The sequence below is a fragment of the Vulpes vulpes genome, chromosome 4, assembly GCF_048418805.1.
Source record: "Vulpes vulpes isolate BD-2025 chromosome 4, VulVul3, whole genome shotgun sequence".
Lineage (NCBI taxonomy): Eukaryota > Metazoa > Chordata > Mammalia > Carnivora > Canidae > Vulpes > Vulpes vulpes.
In genome coordinates, this window is record NC_132783.1 from 139617633 (window position 1) to 139640654 (window position 23022).

Genomic DNA, 23022 nt, shown 5'->3' on the forward strand with positions numbered 1-23022 from the left:
GTGAGTAGTAACAAACATAATTGTTGGAAAGTAAAATTAATCATCGTGGGGCTGGAGGAAACAACCCTAAATCAACTCTGTGTTTTAAGAGTTGACCTTAATTATATCAACAAAGAAAGGTTGAAACTAATGCTTGGAAAAATACTAACAAGAGATAAGAATGGTTGGCAAAATGATAATAGACAAAAAGATTTGCTAAAGAGACAGATGATGCAATCAGATTCTAGGAAAAACAAGAAAATTATGAAATAGGGTTTAGTGGAAAACTTATTGTATTGATTATAGTTGATGTTGACCTGTGTATATAATGAATTTCTTCAAATTACTGTAATTCAAAATAACGGTTTTGCACAGAAGAGATCACATGAATTTAAAAAGTACTTGAAATGATCCCACTTGATAGAACAGTCTCTGGAAACCAAGTAAGTCTCATGAATTCAGATCATAAATATGAAGTAAGTGTCAACACAAAATGGAAAATTATACCAAAGGGCATTAAGATATGGAGGTAAAAACAATATTTGAGAATAGGAAGTGTTCGTATGTTTAAGATTATATTCTCCCCAATTTAACCTACAAATTGCAATTCCAATAGAATGTTTAGCAGTAGGGACACCTGGGTGACTCAGTGATTGAGCCTCTGCCTTCAGCTCAGGGCCTGATCCTGCAGTTCTGGGATCGAGTCCCACATCGGGCTCCCCATGGGAGCCTGCTTCTCCCTCTGCCTGTGTCTCTGCCTCTCTCTGTGTCTCTCATGAATAAATAAATAAATTCTTTAAAAACAAAACAAAACAAAAACACAAAACTGCTAAATATTATTTTTGTTATTATTTTAAAAATATTTTATTTATTTATTCATGAGATACAAAGAGAGAAAGAGGCAGAGACATAGGAAGAGGGAGAAGTAGGCTCATCCCCAAAGCCTGCTGCAGGACTCGATCCCAGGACCCTGGGATCACCCACTCAACCACAGTGCCACCCAGGTTCCCTTTTGTTTTGTATTTTTAATAGAAAGGAATGTGCTAATGTAAAAATGTAAAAAAAAAATACATGCAATGAAGACCAAGAATCCCAAGACAATTTTTAAAAAAGTGGATAATAAAGGGTCCTAACTTAAACAGATTTCAATTATTATAAAGCTTTGGAAATCGAGTGTGTTAAGTACTCATGCCATAGTGGTGGCAAGAGACAAATGCAACAAAATACCTATGATTATTTAGAAACAAGACATCTTTTGAAAAAAACATTAGCTTTATTGGTCATTTGTGCTTAGTAAACTGTGGACTTGGAAATCTGAGGAAGGTGCTGAGGCCCTTCCCAGTCACTACTGGTGGAGGGCCCCAAACAAGCCAGCCAGCTCCCCTTCATGATGTTCAAGAGCAGAGGTGAGGCACCAACTAGCAACCACAGTAGGGGACACTCCCCAGCTCTGCCTCTTGGGCCTCGCACCATGGTCTAAGAGAAGAGGAAGCCAAGGACTCCATTAGGCCCCGCACTGGCCAGGGTGGCCTGTGTCCAGCTGGGCCTGTTCAATGGATTGTTGTGGTTGTACTTCTCCATAAAGGTGAGCAACAGACTCCTGGCCAGGAGCTGGAGAAGACCGCCCACGGGTGAAGTGGAAGCCGAGACTTTCTGCTGGAAGGCGGTGGCCCTCACAGCAGCTTGATGTCCACCAAGCCCTCGGTGGTGCTCTTCTTGTTGGAGCAATGCTAAAAATAAATACATAAATAACAAAACATACGTGTTCCATAGAATGACCTATAGGTGATAGAGTTGAAATTAAAATCAATGGTTTAATGATATCTACCATAAATCCTTATTAGAGAAAAATAGGTCTGTTGCTGACACTTGGCATGCATGCACCCACACCCCCCACACACACACCATCACCACCGCCACTCCACACACACAGCATTCCAATGGTAAAAGTGAGCTAAATGTCCAAAGAAAAGCTTTAAAAATATTAAAAGGGAAGAGACTTATGAGGCCATATATATGACTTTAGGTTAGGAAAATATTTGGGGGGTAAGATACAAGAAGAAATTACCATAGAAGGAATGACTGAGAAATTTGCTTACATTAAAATTATGCATTTTCCAAGACTGAAGGCCCTATTACCAATGTTAAAAGAAACAGACTAGAAGACATTTGTGATGCCTTAAGAACGAATTACGAATGTTCACCTAAGTAAAGAATTTCATACAAATTGAGAAGAATATGATTCACAGAGCAAGAGACACAAGGGAAAAAAAAAAAAAGAATGGACAAGAGATAAACTGAATGGCCTATAAAACTTAAGTGATGAAGTGTGTCCCATTCAAAGCAAACAGCAAGTGCAAAAGCCTGAGGTAGAAATAAACTTCACACGTTCAAGAAACAGGAAGGTCAATATGACTTCAGGTGGTTAAAGGGAAATAAAAAGAGATGAGATCAACCTGACAGGTGTGGGCATCATTAGGAATGTGTAAATGAGGGTGAGGTGTTTAGAGTCCTAATGGGGAGGGAAGCCATTGCTGAATTCTGAGTGGAGTAATGTGCACGTCAATGTGCATTTTCCAATAATCACTGGGTAGTGTGTGGAGAGGGGTAACTCTTCACCAAAGGATGGAACTAGAGGTGGGAGACTGTATGGAAGCATCGTGACAGATTAAGGTGATTTTTTTTTTAAATAAAATGGCAGCTGTGAAGTCAGTAAGAAGCAATAGGAGATAGAATTTGAAGTCTAAAGGATTTGCTTATGGAATAAATGAGTAGAGTTGGGTGGAAAATGAAGGACCCCTAGGTTCTCAGTTTGAACAACTGGCTTGATAATTATGCAGTTCAGGAAAATGAGAAGAGTTGATTTGTGGGGAGGTGGAAATGAAGCATTCTGTTTAGGACAAGTGCTATTACTCAAATTGTAAACATAAAATATGGAAGAAAAAGATTTTTCAAGGTGGTGGCTTGTGTGAGAATATGAAGTAAGGAGCAAAGGACAGAGAAGGCTTCAATTATTCGAATTACAGTTTAATATATTTTTTTTTGCTTAAAGCATAAAGGAGCTTACATAAATTTGGCAAAATATTGACATTTATGGAATCTTAGCACTCATTTGTTTGGTTTATTATTCTCTATGCTCTTCTTTATATCCCATTATGGTGGCATCCATTTTCTTTGGGAATTAGAGCCAGATTTACAAGCCTGGAGTCAATGGTGCATGAAGGGGTCAGATGGAAGGTGGAAAGACATCAAAATAAGCTATGCTAACTTTTTACTGATGTATAATAATCATACAGAAAAATGTGCATATCAAAGCTCCATAATTTAATATATTGTCACGAACCAGTTTAAATTTAGAATTTCTAAACTTCGACCCCGTCTACTTTATTTCTATTATGTTATCGTCATGTACTTCATTTATACATCCAAAGACATTACTATTATTACTCTGTAAATTCGATAATCATTATATTTACCACATAATTACAGTTCTGGTGTTTTCATTCCTTTTAGAAATTTTATTTGAGGTCATTTTCTTCCATCTTGAAAACTTTGGTTTCATATTCCTTTCGCTGAATGCCCATAGGGATAAATACCCTTAGTTTTTTTTTTTTTTTTTTTTTTTATCTGAAAACATACTTATTTTACGTTCCTTTGTGAAGCCTGTTTTTGCACAGTGCAGAATTTTGGGTTGCTAGGTATTTTGTTACTGCTTTAAGATGTCATTCCATTGTGTTTCGGCTTCCATCATTTCTATTGAGAAACCAGCAATCAGGATTAAAACTTGCTACTTTGAAGTTAATGCATTTTTTTCCTGAATACTTTTGCAGTTTCTCTATATGTTTTCATTTAAAAATGTGACTCTAATGGGATTAATTTGCTTTTACTTTTATTTGTGTCTTTAGAGTTTCTCAGATCTCATTGTACTTGTTGGTCTTACACCAGTTTTAATTTTTCCCCCATTTTCCCTTCAAATACAATTTGTGCTCCACTCTCTCTCCTCTCTCTCTTTCTGGGAATCCAATTTCATGTGTGTTGCAACTTTTGATTTGATTTCACAAGCATCCAATGATCTTATCTATTTTTTTCATATATTTTGTCTCTGCAATTCAGTTCCTATATACCGAACTCCAGATTGTCCACCCCATTTTACCCTTTAAAAGACTGATCTTGTGTTGTATGATACCCAATCTGTTGTAAAAAAAAAAAAAAAAAAAAAAAAAAAAAAAAAAAAAAAACTCTCTATTGGTTTATGAAAGCCAGATATTGTATTTTTCCATTTAGAATGCTCTTTTGATTCTTTTTCATTTACATTTTTCACTAGTTTTTCAATCTTTTTCTTTCATTTTCGAATGTACATAATTATCTTTCAATTTTGTCTGCTAAATATAATATGTTAATTATTTGTAGTTTCTTCCTATTCTGTTTTTGGTCTTGCTTAAGTCCTATGATCTTGCCTTTTTGCATGTAATTTTTTATTCTTATTACATGTTATGTATAAAGAACTTAAAGCCTCCAGAATGGGTTATTTTTCACTGGAAAATCTTCTAAATTTATTGGATTATTTGGTTATCAGCTATGATCATTAATTTTATATATCAACTTAACTAAAACATGAGGCTCAGTTGTTTGGTCAAACATTAGTCTAGACATTTCTAGGAAAGCAATTTTTTAATGTGATTAACCCTTATAATCAACAAACTATAATTAAATCAAATTATTCTCCATAACACAGGCAGGGCTCATTCAATCAGCTGAAGGCCTTAAAAGTGAAAATTGAAGCTTTTAAAAGAAACTTAAAACTATAACATAGAAAACTTGCCTGAGTTTCTAGCCTACTGAAGATTAGAACATCAACTCTTACTTAAATTTTGAGACTTCTATCCTTCCCTACCGATTTTAGACTTTCTAGCTTTGACATTCCCATGAGCCAATTCCTTATCATTCTCGCCCTGGATAGACAGATGTAAAGAAAGATATTTATAGATACACATCTCCTATTGGTTCTGTTTTTTGGAGAACCCTAACTAATACTAATACATTACCATAATTCACTCAGGGACTGAGGAAGGTCAAGCTAGAAGAGCCATTTGGTAAGACTATGACTTCTACGGTTTATTCCTTTTCTGAGAGAGTGAACCCATGAAGTAAGAGTGGTTTCTATCTCCTCCTCGACCACAAAAGTCCACAGTTCTACCCTTGAAAAATTAATCATTTGCTTGAAGCTGCTTCAACAATTGACAGAAATCTCTAGGAAAGTAAGCTATGTTTGTCACTTAAGCTCTGCATGAAAAACAATACATGTCCTGCTTTGTTTTCTCCCTGTTTGTCAGGGAATCAAGACTGTACTTGTAGCCCGCAGAGGCACTGAGAATTACTGTGTGCCCCTAAATAAAAAATCCCTGCATTTCCTCGGGTTCAATCTGACATTCCCTGGGAGACTTTCAAATTTCATCTATTCACTATTGTTTTTCCTTTTGAGTCTAAGAACCTCAAGTCTCTAGGAATGTGGACAATTATATTCTGGCTTTCAGAGGCTTTCAGCCTGGATCTTTAGCCATCTACTGATTCATAATTCAACAAATGTCTTATAGGAAGCCATTTAGGGACCTTCATTTTGCCAATATTTTTACTCCATTACCACATAAACTCTTAAGAACTTTTCTGTTTTCTTCTTACCCCAGAGATATCTATCCTCTTTGGACAATCACAAATTTTGACTTCCAAATCCAGCTCAGAATGGTCAAATTCCCAACAGAGAGAGAGAGAAAAAAAAAAAAAAGCAGATGCCAGTCCCCAGTTGATTTTTTTTAGCATCCTCCCTTCACAAGTTTTAGTCCACTTAGGTCTTGTTGTTAACAGCAGTTTGGCCTTGACAATCTGTTTTCTTTGTAATTTATCTGGTTGTTCTATATATGTTGTCAGTGGGAATGTTGTCCTGCTATTATTATTACCTAACTACCTTACCCTACTTCTAAGATAAATTACACATGTTTACAATGATGTACCATACAGTTTCAGAGACAAATTTGGTTTTGCATTTCTATCCCTGGCTCTTCATCGAAAATATTAACTTTGTCCTGTGGTCATCCATATATATGCGGATGTGTTTGGTACTGATGTTCATTTACTTTCACAAATAAATCATTATGTATTACGTTCTGTGAAATGTTGAGAGTCCAAAAGAATAGAAACTTGGTTCTTATCCTCAAAGCAAATATATCTATAGTATATTTAGCTCCATAAAGACCTATAAAAATAATAGTTCTATATTTCTACAGATATTATGAAATTTTACACACACACATAAAATACATATATACACATATATACATATATATGTAATACATATATTTACACATTCATATAAATACACACAAATTATAACTGGAGCACAAAGGAATAAGAGATTAATGTAGCCTTACAAAGGAATTTGAAATAGCTATGAATTTTCAGGGTGGATAAATCAAAGAAGCAGAGGAGACAAATTTTAGAGGCATGATATTGTCTGGGAACCAGGTTTCCTCATTTGATGAAGATATAATGGCCTCTGCGCCAAATGAGCATTCCCCTTTCCTGAAGATAATGTCTATCCTGATTTCTCAATTCCTTTTTCTGTGTGTAGAAAAACATAGAAAGTTGACCTAGATTAGGAATTTTTAACTTAGTGGCCTGTGGGCATATTTCAGAGGATATTTGTACTCTTTGATACCACACATAACATTGTTTTCTATTTTACACACACACACACACACACACACATTTATGTAATTTCCTTTATAAGATAGCATTCATAGCCCTTTTTGGATTCCATTTAAGCCAGTGCTTCAAAAAAATCCAATGCATGTAAAGATCCAAACCCCTTTTCATTTTTCTTGACCGTAGCCCCTAGAGACAGCAGGCAGCTGCCTGGTCCTTCTCCTTTGGGCATCCGATCATGTACTTGTTACTCTATAGCTTTCAAGATGAAAGCACCTTTACAAGTCTTAGAAACCCAACAGCTTCAAATACTGCCTCCGTAGCAAAATCTCCAAAACTTCTAAGTCGTAAAATATCACACTTCGAATTCTTATCACATCCTTCAATTTACATTAGTTCAATCCAGTTCAAGAAACACTTATTTAAATGTCTTCAATGCATAGCTATCCCGAGCCCTATCCTTCCTTTTACAGCTCCTATTTTCAGCCCTTTGTTGGTGAAAAGAAAGAAGGGTTCTCAGCTGCACGTGGCCCACAGAAAAGAAGTGATTGTCCTTTATTAATTCTTCTCAAATTTCTTTTGACCCTATTGATTGAAAATGAAAATCTCTTAGTGTTAATTATTTTGCACTTCCTTCACAACTATTTAGACATGTATTTACATATATTTCTATATTACAAATCCAAGATGCTTAAGAAGACTTTTCCAAGTTTTGGGGAGAAATGAGGTGTAAAATATTTATGTCATTTTTCACACCACAGGGGGATACTTTGCATAATTTAGTGATTTTCAAAATTATAAGAAGGCAGATGCTAAGCTCCTAAAAGAATATGAACCTCCTTTAAAACATTTCCCCCATAACTCTCTTCAGAAAGAATAAACTAATACATCAGAAAGAATGTGACTCCTGTGTATTATATATATCATTTAAAGTCTTGAAGCAGATAATGCCCCGTAAAACTATGTCTATGGAAAACTTAAATAAATCCCTTCAGTGTAATCTTGGTATCTTTGCAGGACTAGCAAAGCGATGCATTCAAGTTGAGACAGTTCGAGATGTGAGTTAGCAGTTCTCACTGATGTCTTCTTGAATTTTACAACACTCTCTGTAAAGAAACCTGATCTGTTGCAGGGTCTCGAGGAATTTCTAATGGCTTCAGAGAGTGCCCCAACACTCTAGGACTGATCCCAGATTACACTCACCAGTTAGGGTGGTGCATAAGCAAAAACAACAAAACAACAACAAAAACAGGCTGTACTCTTGGAAGACCAAATGAGGAAAGAAATCCCTAGTTATTGAAGCTAGACCCCAATGGGGATTTTCCTCTTGGCAGACATTCTCTGGAGAACCATCTCAAATGTGGAAAATAAACCATTATATATATATATATATGTGTGTGTGTGTGTATATATATATATATATACACATTATGTATATATATATATTATGTATATATGTATATTATGTATATATATTATAATATTTACATAATAGAAAATATAATTTTTATTTATTATAATATAGATATTTTATAATTATCTTGAAATTATCTATAATTTATAGATTTATATCTATCTATATATTTCTCTTTTTTAATATTTTATTTATTTATTGAGACACAGAGAGAGAGAGAGAGAGGCAGAGACACAGGCAGAAGGAGAAGCAGGCACCATGCAGAGAGCCTGACGTGGGACTCGATCCAGGGTCTCCAGGATCTCGCCCTGGGTTGCAGGCGGCACTAAACCGCTGTGCCACGGGGGCTGCCCTCTATCTATATATTTCTATATCTATAATAATTATAATAACATATAATTATATTATATATTTATAATAATTATTTAAATTATCTAAAACTTAGAGATTTATATATCTATATAAATTATTATTTAAAATAATCTTAAATTATATTATAAATTTATAATTTATATTTATTATAATATAAAATACAATTTATATTTATTATAATTTATATATATGATAAATAATAAATGGATGAATAAATATATATATATATTTTTTTTTTACCAGACTCTAAGCTAAGCAGATATCATTATCCATCTATCATTTACTCCTCTATTCTTGCCTCTGGTCCCAGAATAAGATTATACAGAAAAGCATTTACAATCTTTTTTTTTTTTAACATTTACAATCTAAATCATATATTTGGGGTATTTTTAAGTTATCGTAATTGGTTTTACAATCCATTTCATTGATTAGCTTTAATTTCTCCTGTCCATTTCTATTTTTGAAGGAAAAATGGTTTCATTGGGATTCATACAAATTGGCTAGATTTTCCACATCCTTAATATTAAAATAAGGTCCAGTTTTACTTTGTAAGCTTCACATACTCCAATTCAAGGTTTGCCACTCCTCTTCCCTTTTCTTACCCATTCTCACATAATAAGTAACTACGTATTTATTTCTGACCAGACTGTGTTTACTTGTTTTAACATGCTCTCAGCTGCTTTCTGATGCTAGCCCATCTTTACTACTATTTTTTTTATTGGATGCAAATTTGAAGTATTTGATTCGATGTCTTATTTTCTATTTGATATTATATTACCCACAAGAGCAATTAGAGCAAAATGCTAATGATGATGGTACCAGAATAGCACAGCATATTTGCCACAGTCTGCATCTTTTTAAAACAAATATAGAGTATATTGGCTGCTTGAAAGAGCAACAGGCATTAAGTTATCACTGTACATTAGAAAATCTACTGAACAATTTCTGATATTTTTACGTTTAATGCACACACATGAAAAGTTATTAAACTCAGCGAATGTTATAGTATTTGTGATTTAATGTTTATCAAAATTTACCCTTCAAAGAACTAGTCTAAGGGCGCCAGTGGGGTTCAGTTGGTTAAGCTTTGGCTCAGGCCATGATCCTGGGGTCCTGGGATGGAGCTGCTCAGCGGGGAGTGTGGGTCTCCTGCTGCCTCTGTCCCTCTCCCTGCTAATGCTCTTTCTCTCTCTCAAATGAATAAATAAAATCTTAAAAAAAAGACCTGGTCTAACTGTTATGAATATCATTCTAATATAATTTTATAAACATAATTCAAATTTTCTCTACTGTCTCCTTCCAGTTTTTGGAATGGAACTAAATATGAACAATTATCAATATCCAAAAACGCATCAATATTCTGAAGGAGACAGAATCTCACACAGAAATATAGATTCCTCTGAGGTGATAGTAATCATAGAGTTTTCCTGGCAGTATTGACAGTATGGTTTTCCACTTCCTAAAACTTGGTCTTCATTTTCTTCCAGCCAAGCATGAAAATATAAGGCAAAATCTCTTATCAATCATTCTTTGATAACAAATTATTTAAATTCCCTGTAACTCTATAGATAGATACTTTGATTAATTTTGATTATTTTTTAATAATATTTCTTTACTTAATGTGAGGAACTGAAAAATAAAGATGAACTGATATATAGAAATAAAGCTTTCACCAACATAGCAGCTTTCCTGAAGTGTGCTTTTGATGTAACTTCTATCATGAAAAAGAACCCAACAACTGATCACATGTCAGTTTCTTCCTCTTTAAAAAAAAAAAAAAGTGGCCTTAAATTAGATAAGCTACAAGACCCCTTTTAACTTACAAACTTTGTTTTGGAAACAAATACCCTAAGATGACACTTACAGACTTTAATTAAATAATTTGTAGTTAAAGTATTTCTTTAAAATCAATGGATTGTTTAGTCTTAATTATTAAGCTACTCAATACAAGCAAATGTGTTATATAATTAACCACATCCAAATAGAAAAGTTAAACAATAGGAAAATGACTTTTAAATGTGCAGCACAGTACCAGTTGTTCTATTTTCATTAATTGTCATGTATCTTGCCATGTCCTTTATCTGCTTGTGAATTTACAAGGAACACAGCAGGTTGTGAATTTTTAATAGGCTTTCCTCAAGGAAAGAAAAGGTCAGTATTAACATAAAATTCTTCTTAAAGATTTGTGGCACAAATGTTTCACACAGGAGAACAGGTGTTACTGAGGAACTAAAGCCACAATAATCTGACATTTTTTTCTATGTTTAAAGAAAACTTAATGTCTCACATAATAAAATAGCACAAGGTCAAATCAATACAAAAGTTATTTCACAGTGGATGCTGTAAGTTACTTGGCACGTGATCCGTAACGGTACTTTTCAGTAACATAAACTAACTGATTTTGTTCAATTAAATATTTAATAAATCCAAGTATTGATACCTAACATCCTAATAAAAAAGAGAGGAGTAACGAGAAAGCTATCGTTGTAAGGACTAACTAACCCTGGTCTGATCTTTACTTAGTAAATGAGTTGGGATGTGAATTACATTTTATCACACACATGAGGAATGAGGACCAGAGACATGATATCAGGGTAACGGTGGGAAAAATATGCAGAAGAAGAGAAACTTGAAGAGAGGACACTTTAGGGGGGAGATTATAATTCAAAAATGCTGTCCATTGGTCTCTTTCTGAAACTGTTAAGAAATCCATAATCTGGGATCCCTGGGTGGCTCAGTGGTTTAGTGCCTGCCCAGGGTGTGATCCTGGAGTCCCAGGATCGAGTCCCATATCAGGCTCCCTGCATGGATCCTGCTTCTCCCTCTGCCTCTGTCTCTACCAATCTCTCTCTCTCTCTCTCTCTCTCTCTCTCTCTGTGTGTGTGTGTGTGTGTGTGTGTCTTGTGTCTCTTATGAATAAATAAATAAAATCTTAAAAAAAATCAGTAATCTCAGACCTGCTAGAAATTAGCTCTTGTAAGAGTTTCAACCATGGTTTCAACTCCCCAGGTCTCAAGGAGTCTAGGAACGCATCTGTCTGCCTCATAGTAAATATCTGGTCTAGTTTCCTTACTTGTCCGGTTCCCAAACATGTTTATTTAAATCATAGTTTGATAAACACAGGCCAGTGGTAAGCCCCCAAATGTGGTCATTTGGGCCCTTTATTCTAATATTGGTATTTTGTAAGAAAAGGAGATACTTTCTAAAAAAAACTTTTATGCAAGCTCTAATGGTTTAATAAAAATGTATTATGTCTGGTTTCTTAAGAACAAAACTTATAAATGCATAGATCGAATTTGTTTCTGTTAATTATGAGGAAGTAGAAATCTACTCATTTCTGATTCCCCAAATCACAGTCCAGCTTCTCACCCTCATCTCTCTGATTTCATTCTACCGTGTTCAATTTTCTAATCCAACGGAAACTTCCACAGTATGGGGTCCAATTACAAGACGTAATGTTCTCTTTCTGTAGTATAAATGAAGGTAAAAATCCTGCTGCGATTCATATTCCAAAACTGAACCTTATAATAATTAGGATCTTCCCATTCTTGCAATTTTTGTGCATGTCTGATTAAAACAGCAGAACTGGTCTTAATGTTTCCCATCTTGCTGTACCTCCTATCCCCACTCCAAATCTGTATTCTGTTCTGTATTCGTCTAGTGTTCTTTACAATTTGTAAAATGCAAAAAATGTCCCGAGTTTAAAACTCTACTCATTCTTTATCGGGTAGTTTAAGTGTTATATGCTGTAGGAGAGCCTCACATACTGCTGTGGGCTAGTTTTAGAGATGTCCTGTGAATTTCTATTACACACAGCATTTGAATTTTTCATAGCACTAGAGTGAAATTGTTGATTTACTTTTAGAAGTACTTGATTCTTATGAGAGTCAACACATATTTCTCAATTAAAATTCTTGAATGAATAGACAATAAAAGTCATAACTGTTTACTACCCACCACAGTTATCTGATCAAATGATTGATAATACCAATAATCTTTTCTTGAATTATTTTGATTCCTAGACAGAATAAGAAATATGCAATACTTACATCTGCCATTTGGAAAATTGCCACTATTTCACATTCATGTAATTGGAAAGTTTCCTGGCAACTATGTGTATTTTCAAATACTAAAAAGCATCAATCTTGTGAACTTTTTGAGAGTGGTTCCCTGGACAACACAGTCATATGTTACTTCTGAGAGCTTTTTAGCTAAAAGCAGATAGTTCCCAAGTTTCTCAAACTTACCATGTTGTTTACGAATAGCTAAAAATGCAGTCAAAAGCTATTTGTTACCTGACTTCTCTTTTTCTTTAAAGTACATATCCATTTGTTTTTTTTTTCACTATATCTGTGATAATGAGTTTTGTCCAGAAATCGGAAAAACTGAGTTTGATCCAATTTTGATGGCTTAATGCTAATTACTAAAAACTATTAACTGGAGTAGACTGCTTTTATAGATCCAGCAATAACTAATAATACAATATATTAGCCATATGTGTATTCTTAATACATGTTTATTTTAAACATTCATGTTCATGTAAGTTTGTCTTTGCAGCCAAGTTCATTGACATAAGTTCCAAAACAGAAAAGAAAAAAACCCACAAACTTCCAAATAAAGAAATAAAATTCTACTTTAAATAGAAAGTAATCAGTTTACTATTTCTATATGCAATGAGATGAAAATATTTGTTGATGTAAATAATCTAAAGTAAAATATCAAACCTTATTTAAATATCCAACTTTCTAAATTTTTGCATAATTGAGGGATATTGTCTCTAATTTTTAACTTTCTGCGTTATACATCAGTGTGCCTATTCTGATTTATGACTACATTTTACATGAATTTGTAAATAAAAAAACATGTTTGTGAGGATGTCTAAGTTATAAGATATACTTATGGAAGTTTAGAAAATCTACATATTGTGTTCATGATATGATAAAAACAAAATTAAAAATTTTAAAAATAATCTTATTGTAAATAATCAAACTATGATCCCAGCCTAGAAAATGTTTATTGGTTGGGTAGTACAATTAAAGAAAAACTTGTAATCCTTGTATTTTACAAAGCCATGCTGTGTCCCTCCTACACGTAAGCCCCACCACTCAGGGTAAGAACTCTATGGAGAGCAGGGGCTATTCATATCTGGAACCTACACATCAATTTCCAGAACATACTCAAGGTGCTTGGACCCATTATTCCCTGCCTAAACATCCCTGGGCTTGCTTCTAAGTCCAGGGAGATTCTTTACTTCAAGTCAACACCCAAAGGCCAGACTTCTCCACCGTTATATACATCCTTAACTCTGGGGGCAGTCCTAGTGGGCATCTGTTAAAATACAGCATTGATGAAATTTACCCATGAAACCATGGAATCCTGGATAGCATTTGCACTGGGATGCGTGGCACACTGGCCTGAGAAGTCCTCATGAATTCCTGCAAAGCTCTTTGACGTGATTAGTGAATTCTAAAAGATGAATGTTGTGGGCATAGGCAAAGGGCAAGAAACAGACTTGCTTTGCATTGTCTTCTTCCTGCACAAAACTTGTTTGAGGTTATGAAGAAACTAGATTTGACAAGGTAGGAGCCTACAGAGAAGCATATTTTATTGTAGAATTTATTAACTTGATTTATAATTTTAAAACATAGACATCGATCTGTACTCTTTCCCTGAGTTCCAAACCTACCTGTGGGGCAGTTGTTTGTGTGTGTGTGAACCAAAAAATAATCCATAGTGTTTCTAACATAGGAGCTATATTTCATACATCTTTGCCTGTCTTACAGAATATCACTAATTCTCCAATGGAAATGCAATAACAAATAACAAGTTTGTAAGCATTTCCTCAATAATATGAGAGTAAAAGAATTCTCCACTCACAGAAAGAGATGAGAGAAGTAATGTTTACACAGCATGTCAAGACTGATGACATCTGTCTTTGTCAGGAGTTAATTGCCTATGAAAATGGTTATTTGCCAAGCAAAGCAAAGAGGGGAACTGTGTTTGGTTTATTTTTATTACTTTTATCCACTTAGAGTAAAAATCACACAGATATGTGAAAAGCTAGTCTTATTGTTTAAGATATATAGATGAGTGTGTTCATACTTATTCAACTCTCATTTCAAGAACTAAGATAACTGACCCCATTATTCAGTGATGGGACGTGAGAGACTTTGAATTCTTTCAGCATTATGTACCTTTAGACATTATCATGGATATGCTCTTTTTTATTTCCCCTAGCTTCATTCAGACCAAGATAAAGGAGATGGATCACTCAAATATATTTTATCTGGAGATGGAGCAGGTACTCTTTTTATTATTGATGAAAAAACAGGTGACATTCATGCCACAAGAAGAATTGATAGGGAAGAAAAGGCCTTTTATACTCTGCGTGCACAAGCTATTAACAGAAGAACTTTGAGACCAGTAGAACCAGAGTCTGAGTTTGTGATCAAAATCCATGATATCAATGACAATGAGCCAACGTTCCCAGAAGAAATTTATACAGCTAGTGTTCCAGAAATGTCCGTCGTAGGTAAGTTCATTTATAAGAATTATCGTGGTATGCGGAAAGTATAAAAAATTATTATCAAGAAATTTTTAAAATACTGTGATCGGTTAACTGACATCTTCTTTGATTCCCTCCTAAGAGTACTTATTTAATTTCCTCAAGTAGAAAATGAGTGAGAAAAAAAAAAGATTAATCATTGTTTTACATGCTATGGATTTGTAAATCTTTACAAATAAGGAGATACATCCCTCAAAAACCCAAGAAAATACCACTGAACTTCAGTAGAAAACTGTAAAAATATAGCATCTTTGTCACATAGCTTTGTATAACAGCTGTGTAAAATTCTGACCTCAAATATATTATAAGCACATTCAGAACATTGTAGATGTAGAGTCTTTGCATACATACTCTAGTTATAATTTGTCTAAAGAATTTGTCTGGGTTATCTAGATAATACAAAAGGTGGCATTGATTACATTACCTGATTCTTTCATATTATTTCAAAACATCTTTTAATTATAATGATTAAATATAAAACTCTGCTGTTATAAATCTGTTATTCAAATAAACCAGTTGAAATTCCATAATCACATACTGATACAGAATTTAAAATTTAGGCTGTAGGATCTATAAGACAGAGCACATGAAAAAGCTGTAAGTATAACATTCAAGATAACAGCATTTTTCTTTTTCACTGGAAATAAATGAAAATTGTATTTGTAAGCAGAGAAGTTAAGACTGCTTTCTTTTTTGTTAAATGGAGAATGACAAGAATACATATTAGGAAACAATGATAACATTTTTTCGAGATATATGTTTAGACTTAATAGAATAGATTTATTTCTCAAATGTGGGAGAAGTCATATAAGCCGATGAAATAATTCTGATACTTTTAACAGTTATAACAGCACATTTTTAACTCTGCATTTCTCAAAAGCATTGTTCTAGGATTCTTATTTAATATTTACTTCACTAAATCCCAAGGACTTTGGCAATTGCTTTATTATAAAGCCCCTTTATATTTCTTGAACTTTATTAAATTGCTTTTAATAGTTCATGGAACTTGGGATCATCTTGGATTGTTTCTAAATCTGGAATTTAATCTATTCATAAAACTGTATTCTAGAGCAGATGTTAATTATTTTTATAGTTAATTAGTGGAGAGGAGGAAAGAGAAGAACACCTACTCCTTTGTGATCAGATATGCCCTTTACACGCAACAAATCTATTATGTGAAAATGAATTTAAATATCAAACCTGAGCATTTGTAAAGTAACTGCATTTATTATCATCTGACACATTGTGGTCTTCTCTGTGCATGCATAAAGATATACCTGTTGGCTAAATAAATACACAGCTGAATTCACAATTTTCCTGTAATAACACTGTGTGTATGATTTTCATGTCAGTTATACATGAATATTTCTTTAAGAGGTCATTATAAAAGCCAAAAATCATTCAAGTCTTCCATGAAAACCAGTGCTTTTGCTCCTCCTTCTGGTACTGTGCAGAACTAAGCTGAATTTGGATACTTCAGGTACTTCTGTGGTGCAAGTCACAGCTACAGATGCCGATGACCCTTCCTACGGGAACAGCGCCAGAGTTATTTACAGCATACTCCAAGGGCAGCCGTATTTCTCTGTGGAGCCTGAAACAGGTCAGGAATCATGAATCAGTGTTTATTAATTTAAGTCTTTATGGTCTTTATAAGTAGAAGAAAGGTGGGAAACGAAGAACAAAACATTAACAGTCATACTTACAGGAGAGTGATGATGCCACACTTGACAATTTAAGAGTTCAACGTTGAATGATTGAGTGAACTGTTGGAAATAAACCTGTTTTTATGGTTTTTCCATACGGGTTTGGGTCTCTATATGGCTCATATGGCCTTCTGTGGGTAATAGGAACACCACACAAATTGTAAAATATTTACATTGATTCACTGTTACAGTTTCTGGACAATAACAATTAATAGCAAAAACATGCTTGGTCTTTCAAAAATCTCTAGATATATCATTTGTGTTCTTAGTTGACTAACAGTGGAGATTTTTAACAAGGGTTAACAAAAGTTTTTATACTTTCTTCAAGGTATCATCAGGACTGCTTTACCAAACATGAACAGAGAAAACAGGGAGCAATATCAAGTGGTAATCCAGGCCAAAGATATGGGCGGCCAGATGGGAGGCTTATCTGGGACCACCACGGTGAACATCACGCTGACAGATGTAAATGACAATCCACCTCGCTTCCCCCAGAGTAAGCTGCCTTTCATGGTCTTCCACAGGGCAAAAGCTTTAGACTAAAAAGAGAAAAGTAAAGGAAAAAGCAATTGTCAATCATTTAATTTCAAAAATATTGACAATGTGCTGCAACAGTGAAAACAAGGTGCGGATGCTGATGAATTCACTGTTACTAAAATATAAAAGTTAAATATTTCAGTCTTATTTCATGGGGATCTATGATCGCAAAACCTGCATCTACCACTGTAATCCAAGAACTGTTTCTTTTAGTTAGCGAAAGGAAATAATGTTTTATTGGAAAACAAAGTCATACTTCTACAATGAATGTGTTTATTTTCACTTAGAATTTAATAAGGTGGATCCTCACTGGAGGGTAACATTTTTCAGTAAAATATTTAATTTGTCGTATTACGAGGACTTAGCGAGAAAGGGCTACATAGGCCAGAAAGAACCTAACAAACTAATCGCACTTTAATATCACTGTGTCAGACTTGCAGGTATTATATCTGTTTAGAATGGTAATCATACTAAAACAGTTTTTTAAACTAAAACATTTTGTATTCTTGACCTATTTAGTTATAAAACACTAAATCTATTCAGTGTTACTGTTATCTAATTAGATCTGTTTTTTTTTGGTTATTAAATTAATCCTTCAAAGTCTCAAAAAAGATGAAGAATAGGTTAAGAACCATTAGCTTCTGATCATATAATACATGATTTTCCCCTTTTTTATACAAATTTGGAGGACATGCAATTAGAGAGGGTGATGTTAGATCTCTATGGACACTCCTAAGAATCAGACAATTTCCCACTAATCTGAAAGATCCTATACTTCAAGATGGAATTTTCTGTTATTAGAAATGCAGCCTAATATACAGGCTATCGTATGATGTATGTCTTTGAATTTTAGCATTTGCGTTGTATTAGCTTCTAAATTGATCCTCAATTTTAGTTTGGTTTTTGGCTTAAATACTTTTGTGATACTGTACTAAAATGTAGCTTTTTGTGATATATATATTTTTACATAAAAGACTATGATGCAGAAGGAATCGAGGTCTCAGAATTCATTGTATTATTGTGACAGTTTAAAAGCATTTTACTTCTTTTCTGTGCTTTATCTAACTTTGATCATTAATAATAGTGCGTGATTTGAATTGAATTATTTAAAATCATATGTGTAGAAAATTATAAAATTCACACAGAATTTTTTTGAGCAGACTATTCAGTTTCTTATTACTTGTGATGGTTCTTTTGTTAGATACTAAGTTATATGCCCATTAGGTCTGCTATTGTGGTGTTTGGCCAAAACACAGAGAAAAAAGTATTTGTTTATGCTCTTTTCAAATAATCAGATTGCAGCTCCAGATTACCTGTAGCATGGGCAGGAAAAAGAAGACCAGTAATAATCCCTAATATTTATTTTAGAATATATATAAAGACATGCCTCACTGCGTTAAAATTTAAATTTCACATTAAGTTTGTATTTCTTACTACCTCTTATCATGAACTTGTTACCAGGAGAATGAACACATAAATCTAGTAGGATAAACCATAACTAATTAATTTCATTATCCACAATAAGGAAAAGTATTCCTCAAAAAAGTATTTTGTCAATAATAAATGACCATTAGGAGGAGTATTATATTTTAAATGCTCAGGAACATATGTACACAAGTGTCAAAATGCAATTCATCTAAAAATGATGCTTCCAATTAAGCAAATTAATATATTCTAATTAAAGGCAAGTATTAGATATTTGAAAAATAATAATGTTCAATGAAATTCACTGTATTATTTTTCATCTACTATAACACCTTTATTAATTCATTCGATAATTTTTACCTTTCCGTTTGTGAAGTCAGAATTTATGATTGGTATTTGATAGGCACATTACACAAGCCCTGACATAATTATAAAAGCCATAGCCCTGGTAATACTACTACTACTACTACTACTACTACTACTACTACTACTAAAATATAATAATAATAATAATAGTAATAATAGTAAAAATTACAATGATGAAAATAAAAAGGAACAGCAACATACCCTATTTTCCAAACCCTATTTTTGGGGGGACCCTGTACCAAGTTATTTATTGGTCTACTCCATTTAGTCGCAATAACTCATTCAGTTCAGTGTCATGACCTCCATTTTACAAATGAGAAAAGGAAGATCGTAGATGTTAAGGCCAAACTACAAGTAATGACAGAACAGAGGTGGGTTGAAATCCATGTCCAATGCCTGATGTACAACACAATGGCTTTAGAGGAATTTTTAGAACACCTTGTCTCTTATCTCATTATTTTTTAGTTATAGATAGAAACAAAATTTGTGGATTTTTATTTTCTCAATTACATTTTCTGCTCTGAATATTTGCAACTATATCTTACTATTGGGAACACTCAGTCATGGCAATTAAAATGTTACTTGATCTCCTAAGTCATCTAACACACAGAAAACTAGTTTTTATATCCAATATCATTTCATTAAATAGCCAAGTTTTGGAGAGAGTTCCACAGTTTATGAAGACCATACGCAATATAACATTGAGAATTCAGAACTAACCTATACAGAGCCCTTGTTATCATTATTGTAATACCCAGTGTGTGGAAAAAGTTTCTGAGTGGAAATAATAAAGAGAACAAACCAATGCTGCCCAGTAGAAGTATAATTCAAATCAAACATGTGCGCAACATATGGAATTATAATTTTTTTATTAGCCATATTAAAAAGTTCAAAGGAGATACATATTTAACTATATATTTTCTTTAGTCCAATATTGTCCTTCATGCATATCAATAGGAAACTTACTCAGATATTTTATATTCTTTCCCCATAATTCTTTGAGATAACCACTGGCTTCAAGTATTTTCCAGTTGTCAAGTCTCAATTCAGACTCACCTCATTTCCAGTCAATAGCTGCTTGAAGGTGAGTGGCTTAGCTAGTGGCTGCCACATGGGACGGCTCAGGAGTAGACTGTGGAGTCATTCTGCACAAGTCCCAATGCGGTCTTCCTCATTTAGTAGCTTTTTAAACTGACCCCTGTATTTTTCAGTACAATTCGGTAAAACTGGGCAGAAGTGCATACTCCATGAAATAATGTGAGACTAAATAATTTGATGTCTCTGAAGCACTTGGCTCAGTGGCTGCCACTATCCTATTTACGTGTTCGGTAATGTTGATTTGTGCAAGTGCTGCTCTATTACTATTATTAGTCAATGTTATAAAACTAGCCTCAGAACTTAAACTTCCACGTAGATTAGCTGATCCAACTTCAACATTTCCCAGTACACTACATCGGTGGATGATAAAAATCTCAGTCATTCGGAAGGGACAGGGAGAGGTGAAGACTCAGATGTCCTGCTTCATTTTTTACCCTATTTTATTGTGTGAATCTGTAACAGTCATTCTCAGTCAGGAACAGTTTTGCCACCCAGAGAACATTTAACAATGTCTGAGACACTTTTGTTCTTCCTCAACTGGTGGCTACTTCTGGCATCTACTGAGTAGAAGACAGGAACGCTGCTAAATATGCCTAAAATTCACATGACAAAGAATAACTTGGCCCAAAATGTCAACAGTAACAGTGCTGTGGTTAGGAAACTTTGATATGTTATATGAGGATCTGTTCAAGTGAAATCATAAATTCCTTTACCTAAAAATATTATTGAAAACATGATTGGACCAAACACTATTATTATAGAAATGAGATATATGAATTTTGTCAAAAAAAAAAAGTCATGGTTTTTGTCACTATGACCTTTCATTACAGTAAAGGAAGCAGGTCAGACATAAGTAAAACCATGATATCCCTCCAGAGTATTGGCTCAGTCGTAGATAAAAGGAGGAATTTGTGTGTGCCAAGGGGAAGGTATAAGGGGGAGATTTCATTCAAGAGGTGATATTTTATTCAAACATGGCAAGATGAAATAGACCCAGCCATACAGAGAAGTGGGGGAATCCACCAAGCAGAGGTAGTTGCATGTGAGAGGAGGTTGGTGGAAGATTAGATCAAAAGCTCTACACTCACAAGAACACGGACATCCCGCCCCCCCCCCCAAAAAAAGAACACCAAACCCATAATAGTAAATTTTTATTGGTATTAACAAAAATCATGGTCTTGTGCCTTTAGGGGTGTATGGGTAGGTGAACATTAATATAACATGGGTGCCTACCTCTAGTATGATTCTAAGAGTGAGGCAATGGGTTACAGTGTTACAGGGCACCTGAAAACTGAGTTCCAAAAGTATTTTCTGCTATTTTGCTCTAGATACTAACTTGTATTTTTCATTCTCAAAAAAGATACCTCTGCTTTGTTGAAGCTTTTCATAGTCCTGGGTTAGTTCAAGTGACGTAAGTTAATTTTTAGAACAAGTAAGAACAAAAATCTACTGCTTACCTTTCACTGCCAAGGGCTGTGTTTGCACCTAAACACATGAAGATTAATGTCTTGATTCCTGATTCCGAGTGGCTTATTGTCTAGCAGATGAGAGAATATTTCAATAGGAAATCATGTGTGATAAAGGAAGTATGTACAGAATGCAACGGGCAACCAGAAAAGCACATTTATCCAAATAGGGGGCCAAGGATATGAGTATATCACTTACAGGGGAAGCTTTTGGAAAACTTGTTTCTTTCTTTTTTTTTTTTTTTAAGTTTATTTCAGAGAGAGAGAGAGAGAGAGAGAGAGCATGAATGGGGGGAGGGGCAGAGGGAGAGAAAGAACCTCAAGCAGACTCCACACTGAGTGTGGAGCCTGACATGGGGCTTGATCCCAGGACCCCAAGATCATGACCTGAGCCAAAACCAGGAGTGAGATGCTTATCCAACTGTGCCACATTGGAGCCCTTGGAGAACTTATGTCTTGATCTGAGTTATCTTAACACTACTCCTTGACACTACTATATACCATAAAGATAGAAAAAGAAGGGTTCGGCAAGTTGGAAATTGGCAAAGTTTCTAATTTATGCAAACGCATATTCTGTGCAGGAAAGATGATAAAGGACATGCTTCAAAGTGGTGGTGAAGATTCTTTGGTGAGGAGATAGTAGATGCTTTTAATATTTGCTTTTCTGTGTTTTCCGTTTTTATACATTTCTGTAGCTTGATCATGTTAAACAAAAACACAGAATAATAGAATGGAAAGGACAAAAGTGACAATTGTTTCCAATTAAGTGAGCACTGCATAGCAGCCATTGGAATTTACATAATGGCAGTAATTGTGGACGATCTTTCCCAGTTTTGGTTGCAGTCGTTTCGGAAGAAGCTAGAGGATGTTAAGTTGAGGAATAAAAGAAAAGCAGGAGGAGGGTTGAAGAAATAATGCCTGTATTTTAAGATGCTACGATGAACAAGAAAATAAAAGAGAAAAAGAATCTGTGATGGTAGAGAGAAATCTTGAATTAAGGGTGGTTTAGATCATTTCTGAAAGCCTCCTAGAGCGCAGGCACTCCATGGGAGTTAGGCTACAGAAGCCAACAAAGGATCTGAGCTCCTGGTGGAAGGCGTAGACAATAGAGTGATAACAGCATGGACAAGGTGTGAGGTCTGGTGGTGTGGTAAGTGCCGTGAAGCTCATGAAGCCTGTAGGGCCTGGAGAATGGCAGCGGGCTACTTTAGGGAGAATGAATGGGGGAGGCTTGTCTAAGAAGGCCTGAGGAATTTAAGAAACTGAAAACATATAATATTAGGCAATTTAGTCTTCTCTTTACCTTCAGTCCTACACACACAATACTGAGCATGTTACAGTTAAGAAATGAGGTCACTTTTGTAAAATATCTTCAGTAGTAACTGCAGTATCACGATA

General features: G+C 34.4%; 1 protein-coding gene across 2 annotated transcripts in view; it reads left to right on the forward strand.

The window, feature by feature from the left end:
• The window catches only part of CDH10 (cadherin 10), a 174557-nt gene that overhangs the window by 105514 nt on the left and 46021 nt on the right, over positions 1-23022 (forward strand). For both annotated transcript variants that reach the window (XM_026005718.2, XM_026005720.2), the window contains exons 3-5: positions 14702-14996; positions 16510-16629; positions 17061-17228. In XM_026005718.2, the coding sequence (XP_025861503.1) occupies positions 14702-14996; positions 16510-16629; positions 17061-17228 (583 nt within the window). The remainder of the gene's footprint in view (positions 1-14701; positions 14997-16509; positions 16630-17060; positions 17229-23022) is intronic.